This window comes from Desmodus rotundus, chromosome 2 (assembly GCF_022682495.2).
Source record: "Desmodus rotundus isolate HL8 chromosome 2, HLdesRot8A.1, whole genome shotgun sequence".
NCBI lineage: Eukaryota > Metazoa > Chordata > Mammalia > Chiroptera > Phyllostomidae > Desmodus > Desmodus rotundus.
The window spans coordinates 79897516-79912229 of record NC_071388.1 but is presented as its reverse complement, the minus strand read 5'-3'; the positions used below and the strand labels follow the sequence as shown (position 1 = coordinate 79912229).

At 39.6% G+C, this 14714-nt stretch overlaps 1 protein-coding gene across 2 annotated transcripts in view; it reads right to left on the bottom strand.

The window, feature by feature from the left end:
• DCBLD2 (discoidin, CUB and LCCL domain containing 2) overlaps positions 1–11862 on the bottom strand; it is an 89014-nt gene extending 77152 nt beyond the window's left edge. For both annotated transcript variants that reach the window (XM_053918309.1, XM_024558178.3), the window contains exon 1: positions 11288–11862. In XM_053918309.1, the coding sequence (XP_053774284.1) occupies positions 11288–11498 (211 nt within the window). In that variant the 5' untranslated portion in view covers positions 11499–11862. The remainder of the gene's footprint in view (positions 1–11287) is intronic.
• Positions 11863–14714: the final 2852 nt, after the last annotated feature.

The window sequence follows — 14714 nt, the reverse complement described above, 5'->3', positions numbered from 1 at the left end:
GAAACAAATATTTTAATAGTGTGATTAATGAAGGAATAGAAGTTAAGTGGAAAGTACTATCTGGAAATGAATGTTTGGTAATGGTTAGAAAACTCTTCACAGAAGGGATGAGACCCAAGAAAGGTCTTTCAAGGATGACTTAGAGTTTATCAAGTATACAAAAGACCACAAAAGGCCCCAAATAGCAACAGTGATCTTGAGAAAGAAGAATAAAGTTGGAGGAATCACACTATCTAATATCAGACTATACTATAAAGCCATAGTAATCAAAACAGCATGGTGCTGGCATAAAAACAGACACATAGATCAATGGAACAGAATAAAGAACCCAGAAATAAACCCACAACTTTAGAGTCAATTAATACTTGACAGAGGAAGCAAGCACATACAATGGCTAAAGATAGTTTATTCAATAAAAGGTGTTGGGAAAATTGGACAGATACGTGCAGGAAAATGAAACTAGACCACCTTCTTATACCACACACAAGAATAAATTCGAAGTGGATTGAAGATTTAAATGTTAGACCTGAAGCCATAAAAATCCTAGAAGAAAACATAGGCAGCAAAATCTTGGATGTTGCTCCTAGCAGTATTTTATTGGTTACATCTCCCCAGGCAAGGGAAACAGAAGAAAACAAAAAATAAAAAACACATGGGACTACATTAAAGTAAAAGGATTTTGCACAGCAAAAGAAACCATCAACAAAAAATAAAAAGACAGCCCAAAGAACAGGAGAACATATTTGCTGATACATCTTGTAAAGAGGTTAATAGTCAAAATTATAAAAAACTTAAAAAATTCAACATGAAAAAAACAACCCAATTAAAAAATGGGCAAAAGACCTGAATAGACACTTCTCCAAACAGGACATACAAATGGCCAATAGACATATGAGAAGATGCTCAATGTCACTAATCATCAGAGAAATACAAATTAAAACCACAATGAGATATCAACCCACACCTGTCAGAACGGCTATCATCAATAAATCCACAAACAACAAGTGCTGGCGAGGATGTGGAGAAAGGGGAACTCTTTTGAACTGCTGGTGAGAATGCAAATGGCTGCAGCCACTGTGGAAAGCAGTATGGAGATACCTCAAAAAATTAAAAATGGATCTGCCTTTTGACCCAGCAATCCCACTTCTGGGAATATATCCAAAGGAACACAAAACACTAATTCCAAAGAACATAAGCACCCCTATGTGCCTTGCAGTGTCATTTACAATCACCAAGTTATGGAAGTATCCCAAGTGTCCCTCAGTAGGTGAGTGGATAAAGCGGGACATTTACACACTGGAATATTACTTGGCTGTAAAAAAAAAAAGGAGAAGGAAGAAAATCTTACCCTTTGCAACAGTCCTTTGATAGGACCTGGAGAACAGTATGCTAATCAGGGGTGTCAAACTCATTTTTACTGGGGGCCACATCACCCTTGTGCTTGCCTTCAAAGAGCCGAAATAATTTTAGGACTGTCTAAACGCATCTACTCCTTAACTGTTAAGGAGTTGAAATTACATTCAGCCCTTTGAAGGCAACCGTGAGGCTGATGTGGCCCCGGGGAAAATGAGTTTGACACCCCTGTGCTAAGCGAAATTAACCAACTAGTCAGAGAAAGACAAATGCCATATGATTTCACTCATATGTGGCATCTAATGAACAAACTGAAATAACAAAAGAGAAACAGACTTATAGAGAGGTAGCTAACAACTTTGGGGTGGGGTTAGGGGTGGAGGGAACAAGCAAAAAGGAAAAAGGACTCATGGACAACAGTGTGGTGATTTTCAGGGGGGCAAGAGGGCATAAGGGGGACAAATGATAATAGAAAATAATACAATAAAAAATAAATTACCAAAAAAACCCAAATACAAACTAATAAGAGTTTACCAAGTAGACAAGGAAATCAATTAAGGACAATTGAGGTAGAGAAAACAGCATATGTAAAGAGATCAGTATAGGGAACAAGGGAAAAAAGCATAAAATTACATATTAGAAGAATAAAAAGTAGCTCAGTCTTATACCTGAACTATAAAGCATGAGGGGTGCTGGCAAGGTATTAATAAGTCAGACAGGAAGAGGGAGACCAGACTGTCAAAAAATTATAGAGGTGTGGGCAAAAGTAGGTTTACAGTTGTGAGTATGCAAAAGTTTATTCTTGTATTATTATTATTATTTCCCACACAAACAACTGTAAACCTACTTTTCCCACCTCATATACAGAACATGCGAAAGAGTCTGGATTTCATCTAATAAGTGATATAGAGGTTGTTGTCCACACTATGGTACTATTAACTTAGCTCCAAGAAGGCAGTATCCCAGTGCATATAACCATAGCCCACAAATATTCAACACTTGCCTAATGATTGACTGGGCTAAGGGCGCAGAGCATGGGGCTCAAGGAAAAAGCAGCTGGCCAAGACCAGTGGCTTGCTACTCATTGCAACAGGGCAGGACTTAAACCCCCATGGTTTCTGACTCCTTGCTGTTCTGAGGCTGTGTTCTTTACTCAAATGTCTGCCGCCACTGTGGACTAGAAATCTAGCAATTCTTTAGAGGTCATCCATTAAAACCCCCTTTATCAGCATAGCTGCTACTTTCACTAGGTGTTGTGAGCTCTCCTTCTAAACCCACAGCACTGTGCAGTCTTCCTTGATTATTTCTGTACCTATTCCAACTTTGAAATTATTTCCTAAACTATAGGTTCTCTGAAAACAATGACAATGTTTCACACTTCTCTAAATAGCCCTGGTCTGTACTGACATAGTGAACACTGTTCTGGGAGCTCCTAACTGTTGATACTCCTTCATGCTGATAGTTCTTCATGAGAGAATGATAGAGTACCAGCATCTTCTCTTTGATCCCAAGCAATTCCATTTGGACTACAAACTTGAATGCACTGCTCTCAGCAAAAGCTTCCCAGGTAACTATGGCCCTACTCCCTTAGAAAGCAATGGAGGGAGCTTGCTTCTTGGGGGTCTTCCCTACAATTCCAATAACTTATTAAAGTTTTTTCTCCAACTAGATACCCTGCAAAGTGCAAGGTGACCTAACAAGTGATGTTTTAGCAACCTTTAATATCACTCCATTATTTCATCTACTTCATGAACCCTGGTATCAATTAAATACTATTTTACTTGAGTATTTATATGTATTTTCTGTACTTATGGATTACATTGATTTAATCTACGAATCTGGATAATTAGGATGATATGTTTCTAAACTAATATGAACTGAATACAGCAGATCATAGAATAATGTTTTTTCATTCAACATCATTTTAACGTTGATGAGATGTCACAGGAACTTAATACTGTCTATATTAATTAGCCTATGGTAAAATTGGTTTCATTAATACATTGTCTCATTTAAAATTGCAGAATCTATCAACGTCATTGAGGACTTACTGTACTTTCTCAAAGATCTTATCCTGAAGAATTTAATCCAATGAAATAAAGAAAATAATGTCATAAAAGTTCTGAACATAATAATTATTCCATAAATAATAAGTGTCTCATGGGGAATTTTTACATTTTGAAGTTTTCACATTGTATTTTCTTAGTAGACTCACATGTTAGCTTATGAATTAATTTTTACATGCTAAGTCTACAGAATATAACACAAGAGTATTAAAATTACAACCATGTAAGATTATGTGTGTCAATATGGAATAGAAAGGGACATAAAAATTATAGGTTGATAGGTAAGGGGGTAGAACTGTGAATAATTATCATTTAAGTTTTTGAGTAACAATCGTTATCTGTATAATATTTTAAATAATAAAGTGCTCAGGCGATAGCATTGTTCTAAAATAAAGCAAATTCATGAGCCACACAAGAAAAACTATCAAGTTGTCTACTTCATGCTTCAACAATCACATTTAGTAAATATCATGATCTCTATAGAGCTTTTCCTAATCCTCTCAATTTTGTCATCATTCCATACCCTTCCAAGTAATCCAAAAGCAGAAATAGAAACTGTTTCACAGGTGGCAAACACAAGGCCTGAGGGCCGAACCCTACACCTTGTTTTATACAGCCCTGCACCTTGTTTCTACCTGGCAGCAGTGCGGAGCTCTCACTTAACTGTTAAGGAGTAGTTACATTTATACAGGCCTAAAATTACATTCGGCCCTTTGAAGGCAACTGCGAGGCTAATGTGGCCCCCAGTGAAAATTAGTTTGACACCCTTGATCTATGTGGATTTCCAGCCAAAATGGAGGCGTAGATAGACACATTGTGCCTCCTCCCACAAGCAAAATGACAACAAATTTAAAGATAAAAAAACCAACCAGAACTCACAGAAAACTAAACTGTATAGGAGTCCGACAATCAAGGACTTAAAGAAGAAACATTCTCCCAGACCAGTAGGAGTGCAGATGGTCAGGGAGGACTCGGAGCAAGATGGTGGCTAGAGAACCCAGGCTGGTAGGCGGCAGCTTGCAGAGTGAGGTGGTGGCTGACACAGCAGGCTGTCCCACTTTTGAGTGCAGATAAACTGGGAGGAACAACTGGGGAGCAGGACAGACCACACAACCCAGGGTTCCAGCCTGGGGAAATAAAGCTTCAAAACCTCTGACTGAAAAAACCTGCGAGGGTTGGGGCAGCGGGAGAAACTCCCAGCCTCACAGGAGAGTTTATTGGAGAGACCCACAGGGTTCCAGAATGTACGTAAAACCACCCACCCGGGAATCAGCACCAGAATGGCCCAATTTGCTTGTGGGTAATGGGGGAAGTGACTGAAAGCCAGCTGAGACCTGAGCAAGCAGCATTGTTCCTTCTCGGGCCCCTACAGCATCACAATGCAGCCAAGTGGGTTGCCTCGCACTGGTGAACACCTAAGGCTCCACCCCTTACTACATGTACATCAAGACAACATAAAATGGCCCAAATGAAGGAACAGATCCAAGCTTAAGAAAAAATACAACTACGTAACATAGAAATAGACAACCTAGCAGATGCACAGTTAAGAACACTGGTAATCAAGATGCTCACAGAATTGGTTGAGTATGGTCACAAAATAGAGGAAAAAATGAAAGCTATGAAAAGTGAAATAAAGGAAAATGTATAGGGAACCAACAGTGAAGGGAAGGAAACTGGGACTCAAATCAACAGTTTGGACCAGAAGGAAGAAATAAAACAGTCAACAAAAACAGAATGAAGAAATAAGAATTCCAAAGAATGAGGACAGGCTTAGGAACCACTGGGACAACTTTAAATATTCCAACATCCGAATCATAGGGGTGCCAGAAGGGGAACAGGAGCAAGAAATTGAAAACTTACTTGAAAACATAATGAGGGAGAACTTCCCTAATCTGGCAAAGGAAATAGCCTTCCAGAAAGTCCAGGAAGCTCAGAGAGTCCCAAAGAAGTTGGACCCAAGGAAGCACACACCAAGGCACATCATCATTATATTACTCAAGATTAAAGATAGAGAGAGAATCTTAAAAGCAGCAAGAGTAAAGGAGACAGTTACCTACAAAAGAGTTCCCATAAGACTATCAGCTGATTTCTCAAAAGAAACCTTGCAGGCAAGAAGGAGCTGGAAAGAAGTATTTGAAGTCATGAAAGGCAAGGACCTACATCCAAGATTACTCTATCCAACAAAGCTATCATTTAGAATGGGAAGGCAGATCAAGTGCTTCCCAGATAACGTCAAGTTGAAGGAGTTTGTCATCACCAAGCCCTTAATCTATGAAATGTTAAAGGACTTATCTGAGAAAAAGATGAAAAATACAAACAGTAAAATGACAACAAACTTACAACTATTAACAACCGAACCTAAAAAAACCAAAACGAAAAACAAACTAAGCAAACAACTAGAAAAGGAACAGAACCACGGAAATGGAGATCACATGGAGGGTTATCAGTCAGGGAGTTGGAAGGGGAGAGAGGGGAAAAGGTACAGGGAATAAGCAACATAAATGGTAGGTAGAAAATAGACAGGGGGAGGTTAAGAATAGCATAGGAAATGTAGAAGCAAAGAACTTATATGTATGATTCATTGACATGAACTAAAGGGGGAGGATGTGGGTGGGAGGCGGTGTGCAGGGCAGAGGGGAATAAAGGGGGAAAATGGGACAACTGTAATAGCTTAATCAATAAAATATATTTAAAAAATAAAATAAGAAATGGAAATTTAAAAAAAGAAATTATTTGCATGTATTCAATGAATGCACAATATTACCACCTGAGCTTTCACATCCCAGGTTCATTTTATTAAGTTTAGTCCTAAATTTAAAATCTACATCTATGTAAATCTAGTTTTTCCTCATCATATTGAAATCCCATCATGCTTTCTGGAAATCAATTAATTCATTTGTCATTTTAGTTCTAATAGTGCTGCTTCATTTACACCAATTTCACTACTTTAAGATTTTATGTTGATCTTCTAGAATGAAGCTCAGATGGTCAAATAGAATTAACCATCTCCAAAGAAAAATAATGTTTCTGCTTTGTTTGTAACAGTAGGAAACTACATAAAAATCATGAATGTGTAATTTTACAGTTAAGTTGTCATTTGTAAGTTTTTAAAATGTTCATTTTAATCTGATCATTAGCATACATGAAATATATGCTATATTTCTAATTTCCATTGTGCAAAATTCATCAGAAATACAGCAGAAATAAGATGCTTTGATTTTTGTCTCTGACCAAAACTACATAAAGAATCTTAATGTTTTATCACACCAAGAAAGACAATGGAAAATTCTAAATTAACTAAAGGTTAACACTACAAATAATTACAAATGTTCTTTGCAAAGAGAGAGACGTGCTCTCCAATTCTGACTATTCACAAAAATTGTTCAAAAATATCTCTCTACACCACTAGAAAATAAAAGCATTACTTGACAGAATATAATTTTCTCCCACATATTAGTTCCAAATACCATTGTGGAACTCAAATCTTTTTACGAAAGAACCTGATTTGTTTTATAGGTTTATTAAATTAGCAAACAAAAATCACTACCTTCACAAACATTTTATACTAAGTGTCATAAACAAGTCAGTCTTAATGGACTTTAAAATTCATTCCACATTCAAATATAATTCTAACCCAAAAGGCAGGCAAGGCTTCCATGACACAAATGAGGAAGCCGAGCTCCTGAAATGAGCTGACACAAATTACTACAGTGACATAAATTCCTATAGCCATACTGTAAACCAAAGACATAAATTCATTCATAGGAGACCCTCAACTTCCTATTAAGCAAATTTATCACAGTAGCTAACATGCAATCAGCCTAAGTTTCACCAATTTAAGTTTTTTGAAAGACGTACATTTTACAGAAAAAATGCTTTCAATAAAGATTTTGAAGATGAACTTAATATTAAGTTTACAAATCAAAAATACACAAATATAAGCCATATCTAAAATATCACAACAGTACAATAGATATGAATAAATAGAATGAATTTATAAGTAGATTAATCCTATGAGATTGGTCAAAATACATCTGTGCTGTGAAAGCCTGATAAGTTTTCAGACCAATGGTAAATTTTATTCTGAGCCAAATAAAAAGAAAAACCACTCTGTCGGCAGAAAACCTGCTGAGGAATAGGATGCAGGGCATTAATTGCAATGATGGTGATATCTCCTATTTCAAAATGTCTGAAAGATTAAAAAAAAAAAAACCCAACAAACCTGAAGCACCATTCTACCTCAACATATGTAGGCCGGGGCAAAAAGAGGTTTACAGCTGTGGGGATGTGAAACAGCTTATTCTTGTATTATTATTTATTCATTGTATTATTTTCCACATGAACAACTGTAAACCTACTTCTGCCCCACTCTGGATATTAGATGCACTCTACCTACCTAGGCTGGCTGAGAAGAAAAATGTATCACAAAACATTTTACACAGCTTATTTTTCATTCTGACTATATGCAAACTGCAGGCAATTTGAAAAAGCATAAAAAAGAAATTACCCACAACTGTACTAGCAAAAGACAACTGTTATCTTTTTATTTCTTTCCAGTCTTTTTCCAAATACTTACTATAAAGTAAAAACTCCAGTTTGTAACTTAACATTAAACATTTAGACAATGCCATTATTAAAAATTTTATTGGTGTTTTAAGGCACTGCTTCCCACTCTGAAATGACGCCTCTTTTCAGGTTATGCAAGGAAACACACCAGTGGACCCTTGAAGCACATCTGTTAGACTAGGAAGACTGTTTTAAAAGAAATTCCACCAGAAACTGCATCAGGGTCTTTGGGTAAGAAAATATAACTTTAAAAAATCAGGGAGTTTGCCCTGGCTGGTGTAGCTCAGTTGGTTGGGTGTCTTTCCACAAACCAAAAGGTCATTGGTTTGATTCCCAGTCAGGGAACATGCCTGGGTTCACAGTTTGGTCCAGTCAGGGTGCCTACAAAAGGCAACCAATTAATGTTTCTCTCTCAAATGTTTCTTTCGCTCTCTCTCCCCCTCCTTTCCTCTCTCTCTAAAATCAACAAAGAAAAAATATTTTTCATAAAAATAAAAATCAGGGATGTCAAATCTCACACAATTCTCCCGAGTTTTCAGGTGATAGATATCTAACTGGTCCTTTATCAGATAATTGGGTAAGCTCAAGATTAACAAAATGATAATCAGTTACAGCTATATTGTGCTTTTTCCCCTTTGCAAAACTCCTGTGTACTATCATTTTATTTTCATTAAGTTATAAAATAGGCATGAAGGAAGCAAGAAGTACATATGAGTAGTTATAAAATAGCCACAGGGATATAAAGGACAGCACAGGAAATATAGTCAATAACATTGTAATAACTATGTATGGTGTCAGGTGGGTACTTGAAATAGTACTTGAAATGGGGTGGGAATCACTTTGTAAAGAACATGACTGTCTAACAACTATGCTGTATACCTGAAACACAAAATAATATTGAATGTCAGCTGTAATTAAAATTAAAAAGGTATGTATGTATTCTCGTATCAAAGATGTAGAAAACTGAGGTATGAAGAATTTAAATGACTTAACAATATTTACCCAATCAACTTAGAACTAGAAATCAGGCCTTTTAAATTACCAGCATCATTTCTATTTGTGTTTAATCAACACTGGTGTTTATATTAAGATGGCACTGTGAAAGACAAATGTATATGCGTTAAAACTCTTGTAAAAACTAAAACTTAATCTTTTAAAAAACATAATGTTGCATGTTTAATTAGACCAGGCTTGAGAAATTCTAAAAACAAGACAATTGTCTCATTTGGGGGGAGACAGATAACAGAATCTATACTGTTAAAAGATTTTTTTAAAAACATGATATAAACACTTTCAGATCTGGAAATAAGCAAAATAGAGTGATCTGCTTAGGTAGTTATACTCCTTTCTGTATCGTTACCTTCCATTTTTTGTCTCAGTTTCCTATATTTGAAATGGGAAAATATCTATCTCAAATGGTTGTGGTGAGGATTGAGCTAATACATGTAAACCACTGGTACTGTGCATGCCACAAAATAAGCCCCAATAGCTGTAAGCCATATATAAGCCTGTTTTTTTCTTTTTTTCCTACTAGGAGGAAAATAGTAGGCTGGCCAAAAAGTCTGTTTAGTTTTTCCCGTAAAATAAAAGATACAGTTTTCATTTTCACCAATTACTTTATTGATTTGGATATTCTGACTATGTTGACTTTCTCCTGTTACTGGCTTCTAGTGGGTAGAGGCCAGGGGTGCTGCTGAACACCCTGCATAAGACAGCCCCACAGCAAAGAACTATTTGGCCAAAATGTCTATAGTACCAAGAAACTTTGCAAACCACTTTTGACACGTTCCATCAGTCACAGCACCTTCTCCATACACAGCACAAACTTTTTTTTGCTTTTCAGTTGCATTTTTACCTTTCTTGAATAAAGCATAACTCCAAAAATGTTGTGTATTCTCTTCCATCTTCAATATTGAAATGGCTGCACAAAAATTCACCAATATGATAAGTTTTTTTTAATGGACGCTGATTTGACAGCTGTCACAATACACTAACAAAATTGTTTCAATGAAGTTAAAGACAACTAAGCAGTACCCCAAGCATCCTAGGGGAAAAACTAAGCAAACCTTCTGGCCAACCCAACATAAGCATAGGCTCTAAAACTTCAATGCAGGGAAGGATTTCACATTGTAATTAACAAAGGCTTGATGTTCAAAAATTCAATAGATATTATCTAACTAAAACCTGAATGTTAAACATCTACATTGCACAGAACTGTGCCTAGATCTAAAAGAGGTCGGTTTACCAAATACATTTTTTCTTAGAAGAGATATATTTCCATATGCTTGTCAAAGTTTCATCAGCATAATGACAGGCTTGTGGCCATGATTCCATACTTTACTGACAGCAATATTAAGCTGGACTTAAACGTGGATATCAATTTTAAGGGGAAAAAAAAAGCCTCCCCAGAAAAAGTAACAATCTTCACTGCAATAAGATAGGAAATGTGTTCAATAACTGACGCCAAACTCATTCAAAAATTGCGGGTCACCGCCTGAACTAAAAGGTGGAGGGGGAGGGGGGATCAGCTCTGCATTCTCTCGCCGTCACAGTGAGTACTCACTGTGGTGTTTATACAGTCTTTCTTGCTACTGGAAAAGGTTTTCCAAGGATTGTTGATGGGGAAAAAACCCCCATCAAACTTTTGTCCCTTTCTGATTGGGCTTATCCTTTTAACGTGGAACGTTCCATTTAGGCAACATAGGAGGTTTCACTGGGTCCGAGCCAGCGTCTGACCCAGGGAACCTAAACCACTACCCTGACTAACAGGTAGGGGTTGGAAAGAGCACTTTCTGAATCCAAGACTCAGATAACTAGAACCAATTTCGTTCTCTTCTGAACCTGAGCACTTTCACAAAAGAAAATTATCGCCATTTGCCTTTAACAGGTTTAAGATGCTATTTAATTACCTTGCCTTCCTCCTGTCTATCCATCCCTTTAGCTTTACTTTAGGTGTGACATCTTCAAAACTTCTCTTTTTCCTCCCAAACATTTTCTCCAAAAAAAGAATCAAATACCAAAAAGGAGACCTTGATAGCAGGGTCTCACTTCCTTCTTTTCAGGAAAATGAATGGCCTTGCCAAAAAGTAAATCCGCGCCAAGCTGGAGGACGACAGGCCGATCTCACCTTTGTAACTCAACCTCACTAGTGCTCGGCCAGGTCTGCCCACGCACGGAAGCGCACCGCGCCTTCCCGGCGTGTCTGCTAATGGCCCGCAGACCTGGCTCCCCGCAGGCTCTCCCCGCGCCCCCCGCCGCCTGTGGGTCTCCACGCACCAGCGCATTCCCCAGGGACCACTCACCTTGCTGGGCTCCAGCGTTCTTAAGCAGCAAGAGAAGGATAAGAAAGAGCAGAAGGTACAGAGGCATAGGGAAGGAGGGGCAGTTGGAGCAGGGTGGGAGGAGGCACGAGTGAGAATCAGGGAGCGCGGCCCGGGCGGAGGCGGCGGCCACGGCCCCAACTGGGGGACTGTGGGGGCTGCGCCCTGATCTCACCAGCGTCCGGCTCGCCATCGCGGCGGCCGGCAGTCCGCCTGCATAGTGCGGGTGCCCTGTGGGTCCCGCGCGCTCCGAGGCCGCTGTACCCAGCAAGGAGGCGGCGGCTGAAGAGAGAGAGCGAGAGGCAACGCGCGCCTCGCCCCGCGTCGGGACCCCCTCTGTCTCTCACTCCGCTTTTGCCTCCTCCTTCGTCCCTTCCTGGGTTCCCGGCCCGAGACCCCAGGCCGCAGTGCTAGGCGGAGGAGCCGCGGTGCTCGAGGCGCGGAGGAAGGCTGCGGAGGAGACGAAAAACTAGACTCTCACACCCTGTTCCTCAACCAGACTCCGGCTGGCCTCGCTCTCCCGCGGCTCTGGGTAGCTGGCAGGCCGGCTCCCTCGCTCTCCCTCTAACGCGCTCTGGCCACGCCTCCTCGGCTGCCACCGCCAATCCTCGATCAGCTCCGGTCCGTCTCTTAGCATCAGCCAATCATACGCTCTTCTCTGTTGACGTTAGCTCCGCTGTCCGCTACTCGAGCTTCACCGCCTCTCATCTCTCTCCTCCAATCCCCTGAGGCCTTGAGAAGCGTCCCACCCGCCTCCCCCTATCTGGGTTCCTCCCCCAAGTTTCGGCCCCTGGCGGCCCCCTCCTGGCCCCAAGATTTGTTATTGTTGGGACCTCAGCCCGAGCTGATCCCGCGGAGGCAGGCTGCTCGCTTTGGTCAATGACTTCCGGGACTTCCCCCCATCCTGCTTTCCCGGCTTCTCAGTCTGCGCTTGCTTATTGCTCCTCCCTCGCCGCGCATCAGGCCACTGGAAGGGGTGGGAAACCTGGATCCTGGATGGTTTTAGCTGGGAGCTGAGTCTCGAGGATTTTTTTTGCTTTCTTTTCCCCTTTCTTTGTAAAAAATAGCAGAGCGGATTTTTTTTTTCTTAAATAAAAGCTACTGACAGTTATTGCGGCCACTGCGAATGACGACAGATCAGTGTTCAGTTAAAAAAATATATGTATTTGCTGTTTCCAATGCCTTTTACTATATTTATTAAGCGGGGGAGGGCGGACAAAAATAAATATAACAATATCTATGTCCCAAAGTAATGTGAATTCATTCAGCCATTCTAGAGTTGTTGAGCACCTGCAAACCCTGTGTTATGAGGTGTAGGAGTTGCAGCTATAATACGCAGATGTCTTCTCGGATCTAATGTTAGGGCAGACATGGAAATACATCATCAAAGACAGAATAACAAATGCTAATTAGAGTCACAAACAATTTGACGGAGACTGTCAGGAGAGAGTGACAAAAAGAACTGGTCTTTGGGAAAGCAGAATCCACAGATGTAGATGATTGGTTTTGGAGGGGAGAGAGGTGGTATCCTAGATGTTTTCCACATGGGCTTCTAAAGAGGATGGTTTCATTAATAAATACAGGAAGCTGGGAGGTGGAGCAGGATGTGTGGGAAAGTGAGTTAATTTGGGACATACTGCATTTCAGCTGTCTACTTGGCTAAAATGTGAAACTATATAACAGACAGGTGGACATTTTGATCTAAAGCTTAGGGTGAGGAGTGCCTTGAAGTTATGGGGGGGGGGAGTCATGAATAGAGGTTAATATTCAAAACTATGGAGGAGACTGATATCCTCAAATGAAAATGTGAAAATTGTAAAGGACTTTGGAAGTCACCTTTTTCAACTCCCCTGCAGACCCCTCATGCATTAAACTCTTCTACCAAATTTATTTAGTAAGTATTTATTGGATGCCTATTAAACCCTGCTGTGCTTTAGGACTAATGTAGGCAGTGGGCATGCAAAGTTTAATCAGAGGAGGCAACAATGTAAATAAATCCATTGATACGTGTGGCATGTTGGAAATATGGACAGATGCCACAATACCACATTGGGAGGATTTTAAGGAACCCACTATGGCAAGGATGAAACTCCAGCTGTCTTGAATAAGACAACAAAGTAAGGAAGATGATCTCAGGTCAGAGGCAAAGGAGGCTGGGTTACAGGTGAATGGTGTTGGTGGAGCTACTGGTGCCAGAACTTGTAGCAGCCATGGATGACTCCCTTCCTTTACTGGTAAATGAATTTATGCTTCGGATAAAGGCTCTGGGAAAGACCAGGGCTTCAGGAAAGGAACACATGGGAGAGTTACATGTGAAATATATAAACTGTGTATCATTTAATTTATTTGTTTGTTTACTTCATGTTAAACAAAAACACAGGTTCTCAATCTAAATTTCGATTCACTGCAACTTCCCCCCTTTCCCTCTTCCGTTCGTTCTTTCTTTCTTTCTTTTCTTTTCTTCTTCCTTCCTTCCTTCCTTCCTTCCTTCCTTCCTTTCTTTCTTTCTTGCTTGCTTGCTTTCTTGCTTTCTTTCTTCCTTCCTTCCTTCCTTCCTCCCTCCCTCCCTCCCTCCCTCCGTTTCTTTCTTCCTTCCTTCCTTCCTTCCTTTCTTTCTTCTTCTTTCTTCCTTCCTTCCTTCCTTCCTTCCTTCCTTCCTTCCTTCCTTCCTTCCTTCCTTCCTTCTGTTTTCATCAATAAAGAGTGGATTAATAGAGAAAATGAAATTGAGAAAATGGAAATATGAAAAGAATTGCTACATCCCGCTATATCTGCTTCCAAATGTATCTCAGCTTAGCCATAGCTAAGGAAATGAGAATGAAGGAGGAAAACCTGGGGGCTGGTGCCTTTGCATCATATAGAAATGTCTGAGTTTTAATGGTATGATATGGTACAAATCTTGGCAGCATCATCACTGTTAAATGTCTGGTAAGCATTAATAAAACAGAAGAAGCTCATTTAATATGGCAGTTATACCGGAAACCTTGGGATGATGGTATGTGATGAATCATTGGTGGGCTTTATCAGTGAGTGTATATTTTTGGCAGGATAACAAAAAGAGAGAACAAGAAAGAATTTATTTTTGTGATCTTCCAGTGGGGTGGGAGAGAAAGAAGAATGTGGCATTTCTGGAGAAATATTTCAAACTTCAAAGTCTAGGACCTTAAGATCTGGTTACTGTTCTCACAGGAGCATTTTCTTTGTCCTGTTGACTGTTTGGACAAGTGTTTACAGCCAAGTTTGTTGCTAAATATCTGAATTCTGCTGAGGAGACTTTCTTCCTTTCCATGAACAGAACTGGTTTAGATACATTTTTCTCTTTATCTTGTAAATTTCTTTCAGTCATTTCAGTCAAATCCAGCTCTCAGGTTTATTACTCATATTTTCTTGACATTTATAAACTATTTCT